This window comes from Nerophis lumbriciformis, linkage group LG04 (genome assembly GCF_033978685.3).
Source record: "Nerophis lumbriciformis linkage group LG04, RoL_Nlum_v2.1, whole genome shotgun sequence".
NCBI classification, from domain to species: Eukaryota; Metazoa; Chordata; class Actinopteri; order Syngnathiformes; family Syngnathidae; genus Nerophis; species Nerophis lumbriciformis.
In genome coordinates this window covers 40,577,609-40,594,609 of record NC_084551.2, presented here as the reverse complement: position 1 = coordinate 40,594,609, position 17,001 = coordinate 40,577,609, and the positions used below count along the sequence as shown (strand labels likewise).

General features: G+C 41.8%; 1 protein-coding gene across 4 annotated transcripts in view; it reads right to left on the bottom strand.

The window, feature by feature from the left end:
• Positions 1-17,001, bottom strand: part of LOC133601882 (uncharacterized) — a 47,907-nt gene that overhangs the window by 9,928 nt on the left and 20,978 nt on the right. For all 4 annotated transcript variants that reach the window (XM_061955018.2, XM_061955042.2, XM_061955026.1 and 1 more), the window contains 7 exons: positions 16,105-16,182; positions 15,882-16,021; positions 6,580-6,705; positions 927-972; positions 778-843; positions 384-718; positions 190-297 (listed from right to left, as the gene is read on the bottom strand). In XM_061955018.2, the coding sequence (XP_061811002.1) occupies positions 190-297; positions 384-718; positions 778-843; positions 927-972; positions 6,580-6,705; positions 15,882-16,021; positions 16,105-16,182 (899 nt within the window). The remainder of the gene's footprint in view (positions 1-189; positions 298-383; positions 719-777; positions 844-926; positions 973-6,579; positions 6,706-15,881; positions 16,022-16,104; positions 16,183-17,001) is intronic.

Below are 17,001 nucleotides of genomic sequence, written 5' to 3'. Positions count from 1 at the left end.
GTTCAGACTGCAGTCACATCCGATATATATCAAATTTATATCCTCATACGAAAGAGGGCTGAGTCTGATTTGTGCTTTTCACAAATTCAAATACATGTCAATATGGGCAAACAAATCGGAATTGGCCTGCTGTGTGCACATAACCTGAGTGTGAGAGATTTTAAAGGCAAATCAAGGTTAGATTCTTACTGTTGATGATATGCTCTTCAGTCTAAAGTCCATCAGCAGATCTGTTAGTTTTTGTGTCACCTTCAGCACCATTTGTGCATCATTCTCATTCTTTATCTGGAAGGTCTCCTGAAAACACAAGTAATGTGGATCTTTATATTTCACCCTATTTCCTGAGTGTTGGTGGAATGTTCTCAATGCAATGAAGCGCCTACCAGGTAATCAAGCAGTGGATTAGAATCATGGCCTCTTTTTGGTTCCATGGGGAGTGCTCTGTCAAAGGGCTTCTCCACATGTATGTCCATTAAGCTGCCTGCCATGGAGGATCCTTGGTACTTGTCAAACATTTTGTCAGGGTTAAAACGATCTTGTCCATTATTCATCCTAAAATCACCTCCCGGTCCATCCGGATATTGTCTCGGGCTCATACCAGGGCCTGGGAACCCGCGATCAGGTGAAAAGCTTTCAAACTCTAATTGTTCAAAGTCATCAGCATATTCTTCATAAGGACCAAGGTCTGGAGGACACCTCTCGTCATTGAACATTGGATCTGGAAAACGATGGTTCAGTTAAATAAGTTACATACCATGGAACAGTCAAACAACTCACTAAAGAGGGGTTCATTTGTCTCCATTTCGGGTCCATGTGGGGGTATTGCCTTTGGAACAGTAGTAGCTGAGAATAGAAAAAAAAGATGTAGCAAAATCAATGAACCCAATACACCATATTTTAGATGGAAAGATTGTAGAATAACTTACGGAGTCCCTGGAATGCGGACACAGTGCAAGGCTCCTTCATGACCACCTAAAACATTCAGTCCAAACGTAAATAGTCGAACACCAATCAATAACAAAGATGAAATTACAAAAAGCATTCACCTTTAAAAGTATATATGCAGTGATATTGATAGGTATTTAAAATGTATTTATATACATCTTAAAGTACCAGTTAGGGCTGGGCGATATATCGAATATACTCGATATATGGCGGGTTTGTCTCTGTGCGATATAGAAAATGACTATATCGTGATATTCGAGTATACGTTCTCACGCAGTTGCTTTTAGCTGCGGGCATTAGACTACAGGCTCTTCTCACTCTTTCTTGTCTCTCTTTCTCACAGAGACATAAAACAAGCGCACCTTCTTACATACGTTACATACTGTTGCGCGTGCAACGTCATACACCCTCGCGGAGCAGAGAGGTAGCGGCAATGTAACATTAGCTGTGGTGCTAGCGGAGTGGTTAATATGAGAGAAAGAAGGTGCAAATCTGGTAAAAAATTGAAGGAAGAATTAATTCCCAAGAAAAATAGCACGGGGTCCATCGTCTGGCGGTGGTTTGGCTTTAAGCGGGAGGATGTTGAACAAGTATGCGGCAAAAGCGTTGTTACAAAAAGTAGAAACTACTGCTAATTTGTAGCATCATCGATTGTAGCTGAGATAGGCTCCAGCGCCCCCCGCGACCCCAAAGGGAATAAGCGGTAGAAAATGGATGGATGGATGGCATTTTAAAAGTCACCCGCTAGAGAATGAAGAGTGCTTGAAACTCCGCATGTCACCATCTGCGTTCGGTGCCACACCCACAAAATGCCGAAGCAACCATTTCCAGATTAACACCGTATGAAAAAAATAGTCAACAACAGAAGGAGATAATGTCCGCAGGAACCTACCACATAGCAAAGGACATACACTATTTGATTTCCTATTATGCAGCTAATTTTTATTTAACAGTTATTGAAATATCTTGTGTGACATCATGCACAAAAGTGCACTTTGTTTGTTTTAAACTATTTTAGTTGCGTTCTATACAATAAGTGCACTTTAATTTAGTGTTGTTTTGATATGTCATCTTAGTGACATCATGCACAAAAGTGCACTAATAGCTTGTTTTAAAATGTCTCTGACAATCTTGCACATTCTGTTTTGAAATGACATGAATTTTTGTGCCACTGCTTAATAACTGTTTAATAAATACAGTTTTGGTAAATTTACTTAGTTGTGGTTTACCTCTCTGCATGAAAGTTTAAAATTAACATATATTAATGCAGTATGAACAAGAATATTTTAATGTAGACACATACAGTAGAATCATCATACTGCTGTGATTACATGCATCAAGTGCTCATTCAAGGCTAAAGCAAAATATCGAGATATATATTGTGTATCGTGACATGGCTTAAAAATATCGAGATATTAATAAAAGGCCACATCGCCCAGCCCTAGTACCAGTAGAGCGGAAAAGCTAGTTGCCTCTTTTGTGAAGCTATTATCATATATATTTAATGTATGAGACCGAAAGACTTCCAAAGTTTGAGTAAATAGATATGATCAAAATCAGGGGTGCTCAATACGTCGATCGCAAAGGTAGTATTGGTAGATCGCATTACATAAAAAAAATAATAATAAAAATTGCATTACATTAAAAAAAAATAAAAAATTGACGCCAGCCTATCATCCATCCCGTCTTTTGATTGATAAACAGGGCAGCCAGTCAGATGACATCTTCGTTTTTCTGACACTTAGGTCACTGCGCATGTGCAAACAACGGCGCTCAGTGCAGCAAAGCTAACAAGCTTGTCAGCGAGTTACCGCCAATTTTCAGCCCTTGGTTTTTTCTCTTAAGGGTATAAAAATGAGTGGGGGAGCTGGACCAAGTAAGAAGACAAAAACTTATCACTTTCATACGGAATGGGAGGAGGACTTTTTTTTCACGATGACATTTTCGAAGTGCGCTTGCTTCATCTGCCAATCTGCCATCGCAATACCAAAGAAGGGAAATGTGGAGCGGCATTTTCGGACTATTCATGGAAAATACGACACCGACTTCCCGCTGAAAAGCGAGCTGAGAAAGAGAAAGGTGAAGGAACTGAAATCCCAGTTGTCCGGACAGCAGTCATTTTTTACACAACAAACTTCAAAAGCGAAAGTCGCCACCGAAGCATCATTCCGGGTGAGTCACATCATCGTTAATAACAAGAAGTCCTTCCAAGACGGAGAGATGATAAAGGAGGCATTCGTTAAGGTAGCTGACTCATTGTTCCGAGACTTTAAAAATAAGGCAGAAATATTATCTTCGATATAAAGAATCCTCAATATATTTACAAATAAATATATCTTTTGAATTTTTGTAGTAGGTACATCATTTTGACTTGATCATTTTATAAGTAGCTTGCATGCTGAAAAAGTGTGAGCACCCCTGATTCTTGTATTATCATTAAACACCTTTAATTTATTAACAATATTAACTATATGTGTTAAACATGCTTGCATTATCATTAAACACCTTTAACTTGTTAACAAAAACATATATTTCATAAATAAGTAAATATAAATTATATATATGAATGAGGTAGATCCCCACGACTTGATCAATTGAAAAGTAGCACGCCTGCAGAAAAAGTGTGAGCACCCCTGATCAAAATAGTATCAATCTCGTGGAGATTTCTGAGCCATTTTGAGAAACAATGAGCTAGCCAGACACATCATCGCTTGACAGAGGTAGAAACCACAGATCCCTTCATCACCAACAAAAATGCAAATCATGCAGACTTTGTGAGAGCCAACAACAATTACTTTGGGAAAAATGATGATCCCTAAACTTATATTGTTGATCCTGAATAAAAGGAGGATGAGCTACACGTTTTAGAAGCTCTACTAAACAGATCCAGCTTTAGTGAAACACTAAACATCATGTAGCAGTGTTGCTAAGTGCTAAACAAGATACCGTATTTTCCGCACTATAAGGCGCACCTAAAAACCACAATTTTTCTCAAAAGCTGACAGTGCGCCTTATAACCCGGTGCGCTTTATTACGATTCATTTTCATAAAGTTTCGATCTCGCAACTTCGGTAAACAGCCGCCATCTTTTTTCCCGGTAGAACAGGAAGCGCTTCTTCTTCTACGCAAGCAACCGCCAAGGAAAGCACCCGCCCCCATAGAACAGGAAGCGCTTCTTCTTCTACCCGCCCCCGGAAGAAGAAGAAAAAACGCGCGGATATCACCGTACGTTTCATTTCCTGTTTACATCTGTAAAGACCACAAAATGGCTCCTACTAAGCGATCCGGTTCATAAAAAGACGCAATCTCTCCATCCGCACACGGATTACTACCGTATTTCACAGCAACTGATATTCCTGTGACCCGCACTGTGGAACGGGAGCACGTACGGTGAATATTCGCACCACAGGGAATGAGAAGTCATCCTTCACTGTGGTTCTAGCTTGCCATGCTAACTTCCACCCATGTTGATATTCAAAAGGAAGACCTTGCCAAAAGAGACCTTTCCAGCCGGCGTCATCATAAAAGCTAACTCGAAGGGATGGATGGATGAAGAAAAGATGAGCGAGTGGTTAAGGGAAGTTTACGCGAAGAGGCCGGGTGGCTTTTTTCACACAGCTCCGAAGGCGAACACACCTTCACTAAGACGGGCAGACAGCCTCGGACGACATACGCCAACATTTGCCAGTGGATCGTAAATGCCTGGGCAGATATTTCGGTCACAACTGTGGTCCGAGCTTTCCGGAAGGCAGGATTCACAGAACAACAGCGACACTGACTCCCGATGACTTCTACGAGACGGAACCGGCCATTTTGGATACCACGCTTGCGCAACTTTTCAATTCGGACACCGAAGACGAAGAATTCGAAGGATTTACGAATGAAGAATAACTTCAGAAGGTGAGCGCTATGTTTATTTTGTGTGTTGTGACATTAACGTTCGAGCAACATTATGTTACTATTGCTCTACACCATTTTGAATTTTACTATGTTTGTGATTGCACATTTGCGTACATTTTGGGACAGAGTTGTTAGAACGCTGGTTTTCAATATATTATTAAAGTTTGACTGAACTATCTGACTGTTTTTTTGACATTCACTTTAGCGCAGCGTTTTTTTGACATTCACTTTAGCGCAGCGTAGGCGCGGCTTATTGGTGGACAAAATTATGAAATATGTAATTCATAGAAGGTGCGGCTAATAATCCGGTGCGCCTTATAGTGCGGAAAATACGGTATACAAACATAACAAGTCGATAGCTTACAGTACAATGTCTGCTCTTACTTTGATGACGACTGATAGGCTGTCCATAACTTCCCGTTTATATGAAGAATTCATCATGATGCACACGAAGGGTTAACCAGGAAAAGTCTCCCTGCAGACGCTGTCGTTTGTGTATGTTTGTCTCCATCTCCGGGTATGAATTGAATGTCACAGAGAAACAACTTCTAGATTTATGGCTAAATCCTCCTAATATTGAGATGAGAGGCATGATTTCTTAATAACCTAGAATAATGAGCCGAGACGTGATGATACCGGAGCAGCAGGACATCCCGGACAGCTCACAGTCAAAGAGCAGTGGGCTACTGAGCTGTGTTTTATCAATCCGCCACTAAAAAAAATAGTCTGTCTGCATTAGCGCTTATATTAATAACATTGCTAATATTTGGTTGATATTCAGGTCACGATACGTACATAGAGTATTGTTAGAGGGTTATTTGGAGGGTTTTGTGGGTGGAATAGAAAGCCATCATTGACTATATTGTTGGCTGACTTATTTATTTACGACCTAGAATGCATAAAAAAGAAAAACGTGTTCATGTCTAATATATTGAATGTGAAGAATAGACAGTACATCTCTCTCTAAATCAGTGGTTCTTAACCTTGTTGGAGGTACCGAACCCCACCTATTTCATATGTGCATCCACCGAACCCTTCTTTAGTGAAAAATAAAGTGTTTTTGTTTTTTCCAAATTCAAGACAAAGTTATATGTTAATTTACACAAAATGAACCGTGCATGAACATCACCTTGTTCAAAGAACAAAACCAACACAGTGCATGAACTCAACAAATTACACACCTGCAAATCAGATGGAAAATTAGAGGGAACATTCTTTGGGGGTATCCATAATACACCGATAGGAAGAAGTTTTTATTTACACTATGAGTCGTGTATATATATATATATATATATATATATATATATATATATATATATATATATATACAGTCCAGGCCAAAAGTTTGGACACACCTTCTCTTCATTCATTGAGTTTTCTTTATTTCCATGACTATTTACAATGTAGACTGTCACTGAAGGCATCAAAACTATGAATGAACACATGTGGAGTTATGTACTTAACAAAAAAAGGTGAACTAACTGAAATCATGTTTTGTATTCTAGTTTCTTCAAAATAGCCACCCTTTGCTCTGATTACTTTTTTACACACTCGTGGCATTCTCTCGAGGAGCTTCAAGGGGTAGTCACCTGAAATAGTTCACAGGTGTGCTTGAAGCTCATCGAGAGAATGCCAAGAGTGTGCAAAGCAGTAATCACTGGTACGCAATACACGTAACTAGCAACATCACTGTGTATGGATCTACTTTTTTTGAACCGATGATTAGTGACTCACCCTGAGTTGTCCCCTTCCCTCCATCTTCTCCACTTCCAATGTAATCTCTTTAATCCTCTTCCTTAAGAAAGGATCTTTCATGGAATCCTCCTCCCCACTCTCGATCTTATCAGGGTGCACCTTTTGCTGCACACAAAGAAAATGTATTTTTTCAATAACAGGCAAATATGAGAAGTAAATTCAGCGGATATCAATAACGATACTGATCACATGCATTGATTAGAAATTTTTCGATTTGTCGTGAGTGACATTGACAATATCACCACAATATTTGGAGTACTTCCTAATTATTTTTTATTACATACAATTGTTTGAGCAAAACAAAGTCAATAGTTCACAACATTTAACCAAATTTAAAAAATACTATTACTCTTTTAAATCCTTTTTGCCCACAAATCCCTCCTGTGTCCAAGAAATTAGTCCCAAAATTTGTAAACAAAACAGACAAAAAAAGATTAAGAAAATAAAAATATACATCTAGTCAATCTAGTATCGGTCATATACTGATATTACCCCTATTAACTATTTAAGGATCGATTGACCCTCCTTGCGTCAGCACGCAAGGAGGCTCAATCGATCCTTAAATTTAAATTAAATGTAAATTAAACTTAAATTTAAAATCCTTAAATACAACCCAAAGTTGTACTTCTGGTTGCAACAATGTTGGTACATTACCAGTTAAGAGTTGGTATATTATCCTCTCTCCAGACAATTATCTACTTGTTTATTTTTGCTTATTTTCTGCTGTAACACGCTTCCATCTACACTTCTTAAACTTTACTAGCACTTATTTCTTCTCTTGTTTAAAGCTAGTTTAGCAGCTAGCTAGCTAGCTAGCATGCCTGCTCCTGCTTGCTTTCGGTGTTTAACACGTTTATCCTTGTCTTAATACTTGATAATGATACTTAAGATACTAAGAAATGCAGTTTATTTTACGTAATGGAGGTTATTATTATTAACTTGGGGGAGTGTCTCCATACTGTATGGAGATACCCACTTAGGCACTAGCTTGTCAACTGGGGGACTCAAAATAAAACCATATCAGCCGGAGGGGATCAGCGTTTGTGATCGACATTAGAATGCATTGATCGGCGATTAATCAGACAATACTGATCGTAGGCCGACCGATCGGCACATTCCTAGTCAAATATTAATTTTAAGTGTTGATCAGCTTTTTGTAGAAAAACTACTGTCTGATCACAACATAAATTCTTTTAGGGTACCATGTATGCCTGGTCCTGTAATTAAAACAAAGTAAATTGTTTAGTACTGCGGTGTCAAACTCATTTTAGCTCAGGGGCGCATGGAGGAAAATCTATTTCCACGTGAGCCGGATTGGTAGAATCATAGCATGATAACTTAAAAATACAACTACGACAACTTCAGATTGTTTTCTTTGTTTTACTTTGGCCCAAAATAGATCAAGCACATTCTGAAAACGCACATATTGGGAAAAAAAATCCTCTTTTCAAAACACTTAGAGTTAGTGACAATTCTGAGGAAAAAAATGGTGCAGTTGCAAAAACATTATGAACACACTGTGTCTCAGTGCATCTACAAAACCATTAAACTGTGATTTACAATCACACCCTATCTGGGATTGAACTAAATAATACATAAAAACTATTCTGGGTATGAAATACCTCATTTGTCATTTTCATATATTAATCTTGTGCTAACTCAACAAGAGATATAACCTATTCAAGAGGGTTGAGTTACGTCCTGTCTCGTAGACATAACAGTGTATTGATAAAAAATAAATAAAAGCTGTGCAATGCATGAACAATTTCAACAAACCAAACGTTCGAACTAAGTGACAGTATTGCAGCAAATCACACACTGTTTACTTTCTTTAAATTTCCGCTGAAGACATACATTTTTACAGAACTATAACATAGTGCAATGTCTCATGCAGCATTTTAAGTGGGGTTAACAATTGTTTAATTTACTACTGAAACTCACAGATGTCACATCTTGAGTGTCAGACAATTTCAGAATATTATTAAGTGCAGAATAATATTATGTGCTTGTGCGTGAGCCTTGAGCATAGCTTTATTTTTATTATTTTTATTGTTCATTAGAGAACACTTGCTCAAAAAGATATATTTCCTATGCACTTCAGTGAATACATTTTTTTTCTCAGAACACTCTGCACCCACTTTTCTCTTTTTTGACAGAGACATTTTGGGGAAATGAGGGTGCCAAAACAATGTGTGCGAAGCAGGTTTTTACTTTGGGTCGATAGGGAGGAGACGCGGCCCAGCTTTACTGTGTACCTAACAGAATTCCTATTGCGACATCCAGTGGACACGTTGAGAACAGCAGTTTCTTTCATTTAAAAATTAAACTAATTTTTACACTGCGCAAACTCATCTCGCGGGCTGGATTAAACACATTTGCGGGCCTGATACGGCCAGCGAATGACAGTAGGACATTTAATTTTTCAGTTAAAATCTAATGTCCTCTTGATTGCAGAAAAAAAAATCCAAGATGGCGGCGCGCACAGACGCAGCGGCTTACGGCTCTCCATTTCAGTGCTCTTTCTTCCTTCTTTTCTTCATGTTTTTTTTCCTTTTGTGCACCACCTGTACTGCAAACACCCGGTACACCCGCCAGTCACTCTTGGATATCGGTAACTCGCACCAGATATCTGTTTCGAGCGACTTTCACCACGAGCACAACATCCCAGATGACAGCGAGAGCACAGGGCTCTCCGTGGTTTGTTGTCGGGTCTGGGAGACGGCGCAGACGGAGGAGGGAGAGGAAGCAGAAGCGTGGCCGCAGGTCCGGCGTCTTGCTCAGGCTTAGGAAACAACCCCACAAGCCACCTCTACCGAGCCTGTTCCTCTCTAATGCCAGATCCCTTGTACAGAAGATGGACGACCTGGAGTTACAACTTGCTGGAAACCGCTATGTTCTCCCGGGACTGTTGTGCTATGATTATCACCGAAACCTGGCTTCACCCGGAAATACCCGATGCTAGCATGCAGCTAGCCGGACGCACTCTGCTCCGCCGGGACAGAACTAAGGACTCCGGTAAGAGCAGAGGAGGGGGGCTCTGTATCTACGTGCATGAGAACTGGTGCAACAACGGGACAATCACTAAACAGCACTGTTGCCCGGACGTGGAGTACATGTCTGTTAGATGTCGGCCTTTTTTTCTCCCGAGAGAGCTGTCTGTTATTATCATCACGGCTGTGTATATTCCACCGGACGCCAAAGTAAACACAGCGCTCTCTTTTCTGCTGAACACCGTCAACGAACAGCAGCGGGCCCACCCCGACGGTGTTCATATCATAGCAGGGGATTTTAATAAGGCCAATCTGAAGACTGTACTCCCTAAGTTCTACCAGCACGTGAAGTGTTCTACAAGGGGCAAGAACACCCTGGACCACGTGTATACCAACATAAAGCACGCGTACAGAGCTACACCCCTCCCCCAGCTTGGACAGTCAGACCATCTTTCCCTCCTGCTCTCTCCTACCTACACCCCGATCAGACGCCAGGCCAGGCCTATCACAAAGACTGTTATGACCTGGCCTGACGATGCACTCCCCAAACTTCAGGACTGCTTCCAACACACAGACTGGGACCTCTTCCAACAACAAGAGCTGGAGACAGCCACAGGAACGGTGCTGGACTACATAAAGTTCTGCATCGGGAATGTGACTGTGGAAAAAACCATCCGGGTTTACCCCAACAAGAAACCCTGGATGACCAGCCAGGTCCGCACACCTCTCAGGGCCCGCGACGCAGCCTTCAGGTCAGGGGACAGGGCACTGTACAGTGTTGCTAGAGCCGACCTGAAGAGAGGAATTAAAAAAGCAAAGGCGGACCACAGGAGGTGCATAGAGTCCCATCTGTCCAGCAAAAACTCACGGGAGGTGTGGCGGGGCATTCATGACATCACGAACTTATATGCGGATCAGAGTGCGACACTGGCAGAGGAGCTTAACTGTTTCTTTGCCCGTTTCGAAACCCCCCAGCGACACTCATCTGCTCCAGCCCTGCCCCCGCCCCCACCGGGCTCCGGCGCCACTCCACTCACTGTACAGGAGCACAGTGTCAGACGAGTGCTCCTGGCTGTGAACCCCAGGAAGGCTACCGGACCAGACGGAGTACCTGGAAAGGTGCTCAGGACGTGCGCCCACCAGCTCGCTCCCCCCCTCACCAGGATCTTCAACCTCTCCCTGGCTCAGGCAGTCATCCCATCCTGCCTGAAGTCATCTACAATAATCCCGGTGCCGAAGAAGTCTCCCATCACCAGCCTGAATGATTACCGACCAGTGGCCCTCACTCCGGTAATCATGAAGTGCTTCGAGCGACTTGTTCTCCAGCACATCAAGGACCATATCCCTCCAGACTTCGACCCCCACCAGTTCGCATACCGGGCGAACAGGTCCACAGAGGACGCCATCGCTGTTGCTCTCCACTCTGCTCTGAACCACCTGGAGCAGCAGCAGAGCTACGTCCGGATGCTCTCTGTGGACTATAGCTCTGCCTTCAATACAATAATCCCGGACAGACTCTGCAATAAACTGGACACTCTTGGCCTCCCCCCTCTCACAAACGCCTGGATAAGGGACTTCCTAACGGACCGACCCCAGAATGTGAGACTTGGCCCGCACCTCTCATCCTCCCGCACGCTGAGCATCGGCTCCCCACAGGGCTGTGTGCTGAGCCCCCTCCTCTACTGCCTTTACACCCATGACTGCAGTCCAGCCCACAGTGACAACCTTACCGTCAAGTTCGCCGACGATACCACAGTGGTCGGGCTCATCTCCAGGGGTGACGAGGCTGCCTACAGAGAGGAGGTCCTGAAGCTGACGGCCTGGTCTTCGGAGAACAACCTCGCTCTCAACACCAGCAAGACCAGAGAGATCATCGTCGACTTCAGGAGGAGCAGCACCGACCCTGCCCCCCTCTACATCAACGGCGAGCGTGTAGAGAGGGTCCACACCTTCAGGTACCTTGGAGTCCACATCTCTAATGACTTCTCCTGGACAGTCAACACTACATCAATCATCAAGAAGGCTCAGCAGCGGCTACACTTCCTTAGAGTCCTCGGGAAGTACAACCTGAAGCCTGACCTGCTGCTGACCTTCTACCGCTTGTCCATCGAGAGCCTGCTGACCTACTGTATTACGGTATGGTACGGCAGCTGCACTGCAGCAGACAGGGAGAGGCTGCAAAGAGTGGTCAAGACGGCTCAGAAGATCATCGGCCGCCCTCTCCCCTCTCTGACGGACATCTACACCTCCCGCTGCCTCAACAGAGCCATCATCAAGGACAGCACCCACCCTGGCTCTGACCTGTTCCACCTGCTGCCCTCTGGGAAGCGCTACAGGTGCATTAAAACCAAAACAAACAGGCTAAAGAACAGCTTCTTCCCCAGGGCCATAACCATCCTGAACGGACTGCCCCATTGTCCCTCATAACTGCCTTCTCTTCGGTGCAATAACCCATTCCACCAACCACCCTGTTTTTGTTTTTGTTTTTTTCATGTATATATTCATTTCACACCATATTCATTGCACTTCTACATTTTTTATATTTTTATATATTTGCACATTGTTTTTCTAGCATGCACACATCGCACTGTATGGAATGGCCTCAATCTCGTTACCTTGCGTAATGACAATAAAGCTGATTCTGATTCTGATTCTGAGAACTAAAACCCGCCCTGTGCTGAGACAGTCTTTATTGTAGAACTGAAACCTGCCCTGTGCTGACAGTAAGCAGGCATCTGCTCTAGGCAGGAACTACAACCACAAATGTTACAAAGCTCTGCAATCTGCACATTTATAGGTTGTATTCTATCACGACTTTTGAACGGAAGTTAAGGAAGTGATGGGCCACCAAATCAGTATATATCTGATTACGCATGGGGTATAGATCTTTCCGGTAAAAGCAGATGCGAGCAAAAAACGCAAACTATGCTATGGAATAGAACCACATATGTTATAAAAAAGATTTGTCGAGTGATATAAAAAAATTATCAGTTGGTCGCGTTGCCAGACACGTTGAACTATTTGGTGCACCAGACATCATTCTACACGACAAAACAGATGAAAACTTTAAAAAGCACGAAGGTGTACAACTTCTTTGCGTTTAGCTGTGTCAAGGAAATTGGTATCAAGACTTTCTCGGATAAATCATGCACTATTTTTGCTTGGGTAAAGTTGCATTTCATGATTTAACTTCACGTTTACAGCCTTGTTTTTTTTGTTGTTGTTGTTGCACGAGTTTACGAGTACGCGCATTTTCTCTGTCTTTATCAAAATATAACTATAGATCACAACGTTGTGTATGTGCTGAAAGCTTAATTTATGACTGCTGCCTTGGAAAAAGCTTAACTGTTTTTGCTCACATTTGTTTTTATTATTATTTTGACTTACCTTGCCTTAAAATAAATATTTGTTAACAGACTTTTTTCCTGATTTGCCATGGAATTCCAATGCCTTAATGGCCAATTTTCAAAGTTTGAACATTTTCTTGCAGATGTTGAGATATTGAGCGTTTTATTGTCACCAAACAGTAAGTCAGCCATGGTCGAGGAAAGCACAACAAAGGGACTAATACCACTTCTGCAAAAGCTAAATGGTAAACTTTTTCAGGGTTTTTGGCTGTCACAATTGAGCAAACAGAGAAAAACATCTGCAGTATTACAGTATGCATAAAGTTGTGACAAAAAAGGGAACGCATCAAGAACAATTGTCTGAAGGAAAATGGCCAAATTTGGATGGAACAATGTGGATAACATTACAATTTGCTCAGCTCGTATTGCATATGGTATGTATTCATGTTGGCTAAATTTTCACCCGCTTTCAGTGGATTGTTTGAAATAAAGGGAATGATGGCATTTTACTATACTCCTGTGAGTACACTAGTATTGGTCATTGCACAACAGGGAAACTGGCAATTAACGCGAGTTCTCCCACATAATGGTCCTTTTCCAAGTCGATCAGTAGCCATGCGTACATGGACAACATTTATTTAATCTCATCATCATTCGGATCATGTGCAGAACCTAAAAAACGGAAAGTGTTATTGTTTATGCTGTGGCGCCATCTTTTGGACAAATTTGCTCACTGCAGGTGCTGAAGAAGCAGCAGACTTCTACTGTAAACAAACATGGATACGTGCATTTCTGCTTGTCCGACATTATCAGGGTATTAATTTATAATTTTCCCCCCATGTTGACTACTTTTGTTTTACCTCGCTTTTTGAAATGGAACTGTTCTGTGCTTTTTATGTTGTGATTATGCATGGGTTGTGGCACATTTTCATGTTACGACATTCTGTGTATGTGTATGAGGCTGTTAGCACTTGGAATACCTGTAAAGTCAGGAATAAAAGCTCGTTAAGACGACATCCCCATCTTTTCTTTTATTGTTACATCGACACATGACACTCCAGACCATACTTCAGTTTTTGCCAGTCTTGTTTTAAAGCAACAAACCCAACGGCATATAACACTACATCTGTTTTTGTTGAATGGGGGCGAGACAGCAGCAAGACCATCGCTTCATTCCGAGATTATTCAATCCCGCTCTACCACTTAAGTATAGCTGACATCAAAAACATGCGCGGTAAGAATAATTCTAACCCGAATTTCGGAAGATGTGTTTTCATGCGCTACAATCTGAATGACTATCAGGATAAACCACCCGTCTCGATTGGAATGAAATTTTGATCCGAACGTGTGTGAGCAGGTCAGAATATTCCGAATGGCGTGTTTACATGTAACATTTTTAGGATTTGGCCCAACCGTTGGCCAACCAAAAAGTAACCACTGTTCTGTGGTTACTTTTTGGTTGGCCAAGCGGACGTGACGACAGGCTGTCCTCACTCAGGTCCGCACAGACCTGGAGGGGGCGTGTCTTAAGTCCGGCTGGAAATCGAAAGAAATTCGGGAGAATGGTTGTCCCGGGGAGAGGCACTGCAATTCAGAAGGGTTGGCAAGTATGAAATATTCGCACTTCTTTTCTTTTGTCGAGCACAAAGAAAAGAACATTTTAGTTAAATGTAAGTTGTGTCTTGGATCAAAGATCCCGTCTATTGCCCAAAACAACAATTCAAATCTGCCTGGTTAGGCTTTGTGTATGTCACGTGTGCCTTCCTTAGGTGAAGCCAGGTTTACAGCTATGTTGTTATTGTGCTGTTTGTTACTTATGTATGTTATGTTGCAGCTACTTAAAATAGTTTTGTCAATTTGTTCTGGCCTGAAATAAATTGTCCCTTTGAAACATATCTTTGTCTTTGTATGTTTTATGTAGACCACATTGCTTAGCAGAGTTCAGTGATGCAAATGCATGTCAAGTTGATCAACAGATTGTATTATTCTCCAGTGCAATAACAGTACTGAAATGAAGGCTAAAAGGGCATTAATGGGAGCTTTTAAAAAAAAAAAAAGAAGAAGAAAAAAAGAAGTAATTAAATAGTTACTTTTCACAGTAACGCATTACTTTTTGGTGTAAGTAACTGAGTTAGTAACTGAGTTACTTTTGAAATAAAGTAACTAGTAACTGTAACTAGTTACTGGTTTTCAGTAACTAACCCAACACTGCTTATGAGAGACAAGAAAATATGTTTTTTTTTTTTTTGCTTTCTAATTTGTAAATCGTCATATTCTCGGTGGCTAGCTAACGGAAGCAATCCATTCTGCCTCTAAATATGCATCCAAAAACTGCCAACAATACTTCATTTATGTTCCATAGCCTATATAATAACAAAGCTGTAGCAACATTGGTATCGTAAAAGCAAACACTGAAGAACTGTTATTCTAGCATCGTAACAAATCGCTAGTTATCAAAAGTTATTTGTTCTACAGCGTCCCAGCCTCTCTTTTTAATCGAAGTGGCAATGTGGAAGAAGTGACGGCGTGGCGCAGTGGAAGATTGGCCGTGCGCGACCCGAGGGTCCCTGGTTCAATCCCCACCTAGTACAACCTCGTCATGTCCGTTGTGTCCTGAGCAAGACACTTCACCCTTGCTCCTGATGGGTGCTGGTTAGCGCCTTGCATGGCAGCTCCCTCCATCAGTGTGTGAATGTGTGTGTGAATGGGTAAATGTGGAAGTAGTGTCAAAGCGCTTTGAGTACCTTGAAGGTAGAAAAGCGCTATACAAGTACAAACCATTTATCATTATTTATTTAAGTGTTCTAGCAAGTCCCCCTGAATATCTTACAGTGAATTCCCCAAAATAAACACCATCTCTTTGGGTTGAAGTGTTGATTTGTGGCCATTGTAAGTTGTTTTAGCTGCAAAAGTAAAAGACACACAACTCAACTGAATTACTCACCAAGTATCGTAAGTTGTGCTTCCAGCTTTTGACGTGAGCAACCATATCTTGCAGCAAGCGGGACACCGAGCAAAGTTTGCACTGGTAATGTGGTGGGACAGTTTCACTGGGGCTGCGGTATTCCCACACATACTGGAGACCTGCAAACATGTCATTCATGTGTCATACAGGCATTTTGTCAAACACCAGTCAAAGTGTTCATATAAGCAAAAACTTTTCTTACCAAGCATGGGCTCTACGATCTTGTTTAAGACTTTGCCGATAGAGGGCACGGTCTGCATAATGCCCCCCTTGGTATATACTGGCACAACAAAACAATGGTTAGTGTTAAAGGTTAGTGTAAAATATCAAAAGGAAGGAAATCGAGTGTTGTCATATTTCCAATCCACACAGTTTACCATGAAAAAAACATTGACAACGCTTTGTGATGTAACATATCTATCAATACGCAATGTGTGTTGCATCTGAGACTGCAAAATCAGGTCATGTTATCAGTACTATTATCAATATTCCTTATACATATGTTGCTCCAAAACCTGTATGTGCCTTCACAGATGTGTAAGTCACCCATGCCTTGGGCACTAATCCACCCCCATACCAACACAGATGCTGGCTTTTGAATTTTGCGCCTAGAACAGTCCAGATGGTTCTTTTCCTCTTTGGTCCGTAAGACACAACGTCCACAGTTCCCAAAAACAATTTGAAATGTGGACTCGTCAGACCATAGAACACTTTTCCACTTTACATCAGTCCATCTTAGATGAGCTCGGGCCCAGTGTAGCCAGCGGCGTTTCTAGGTGTTGTTGATAAATGGCTTTCGCTTTGCATAGTACAGTTTTAACTTGCACTTACAGATGTAGCGACAAATTGTAGTTACTGACAGTGGTTTTCTGAAGTGTTCCTGAGCCCACGTGGCAATATCCTTTACACACTGATGTCTGTTTTTGATGCAGTACTGCCTGAGGGATCGAACGTCACGGGCATTCAATGTTGGTTGACCTTGCCGCTTACGTGCAGTCATTTCTCAAGATTCTCTGAACCTTTTCATGATATTATGAACCGTAGATGGTGAAATCCCAAAATTCCTTGCAATAGCTAATTGAGAAATGTTGTCCTTAAA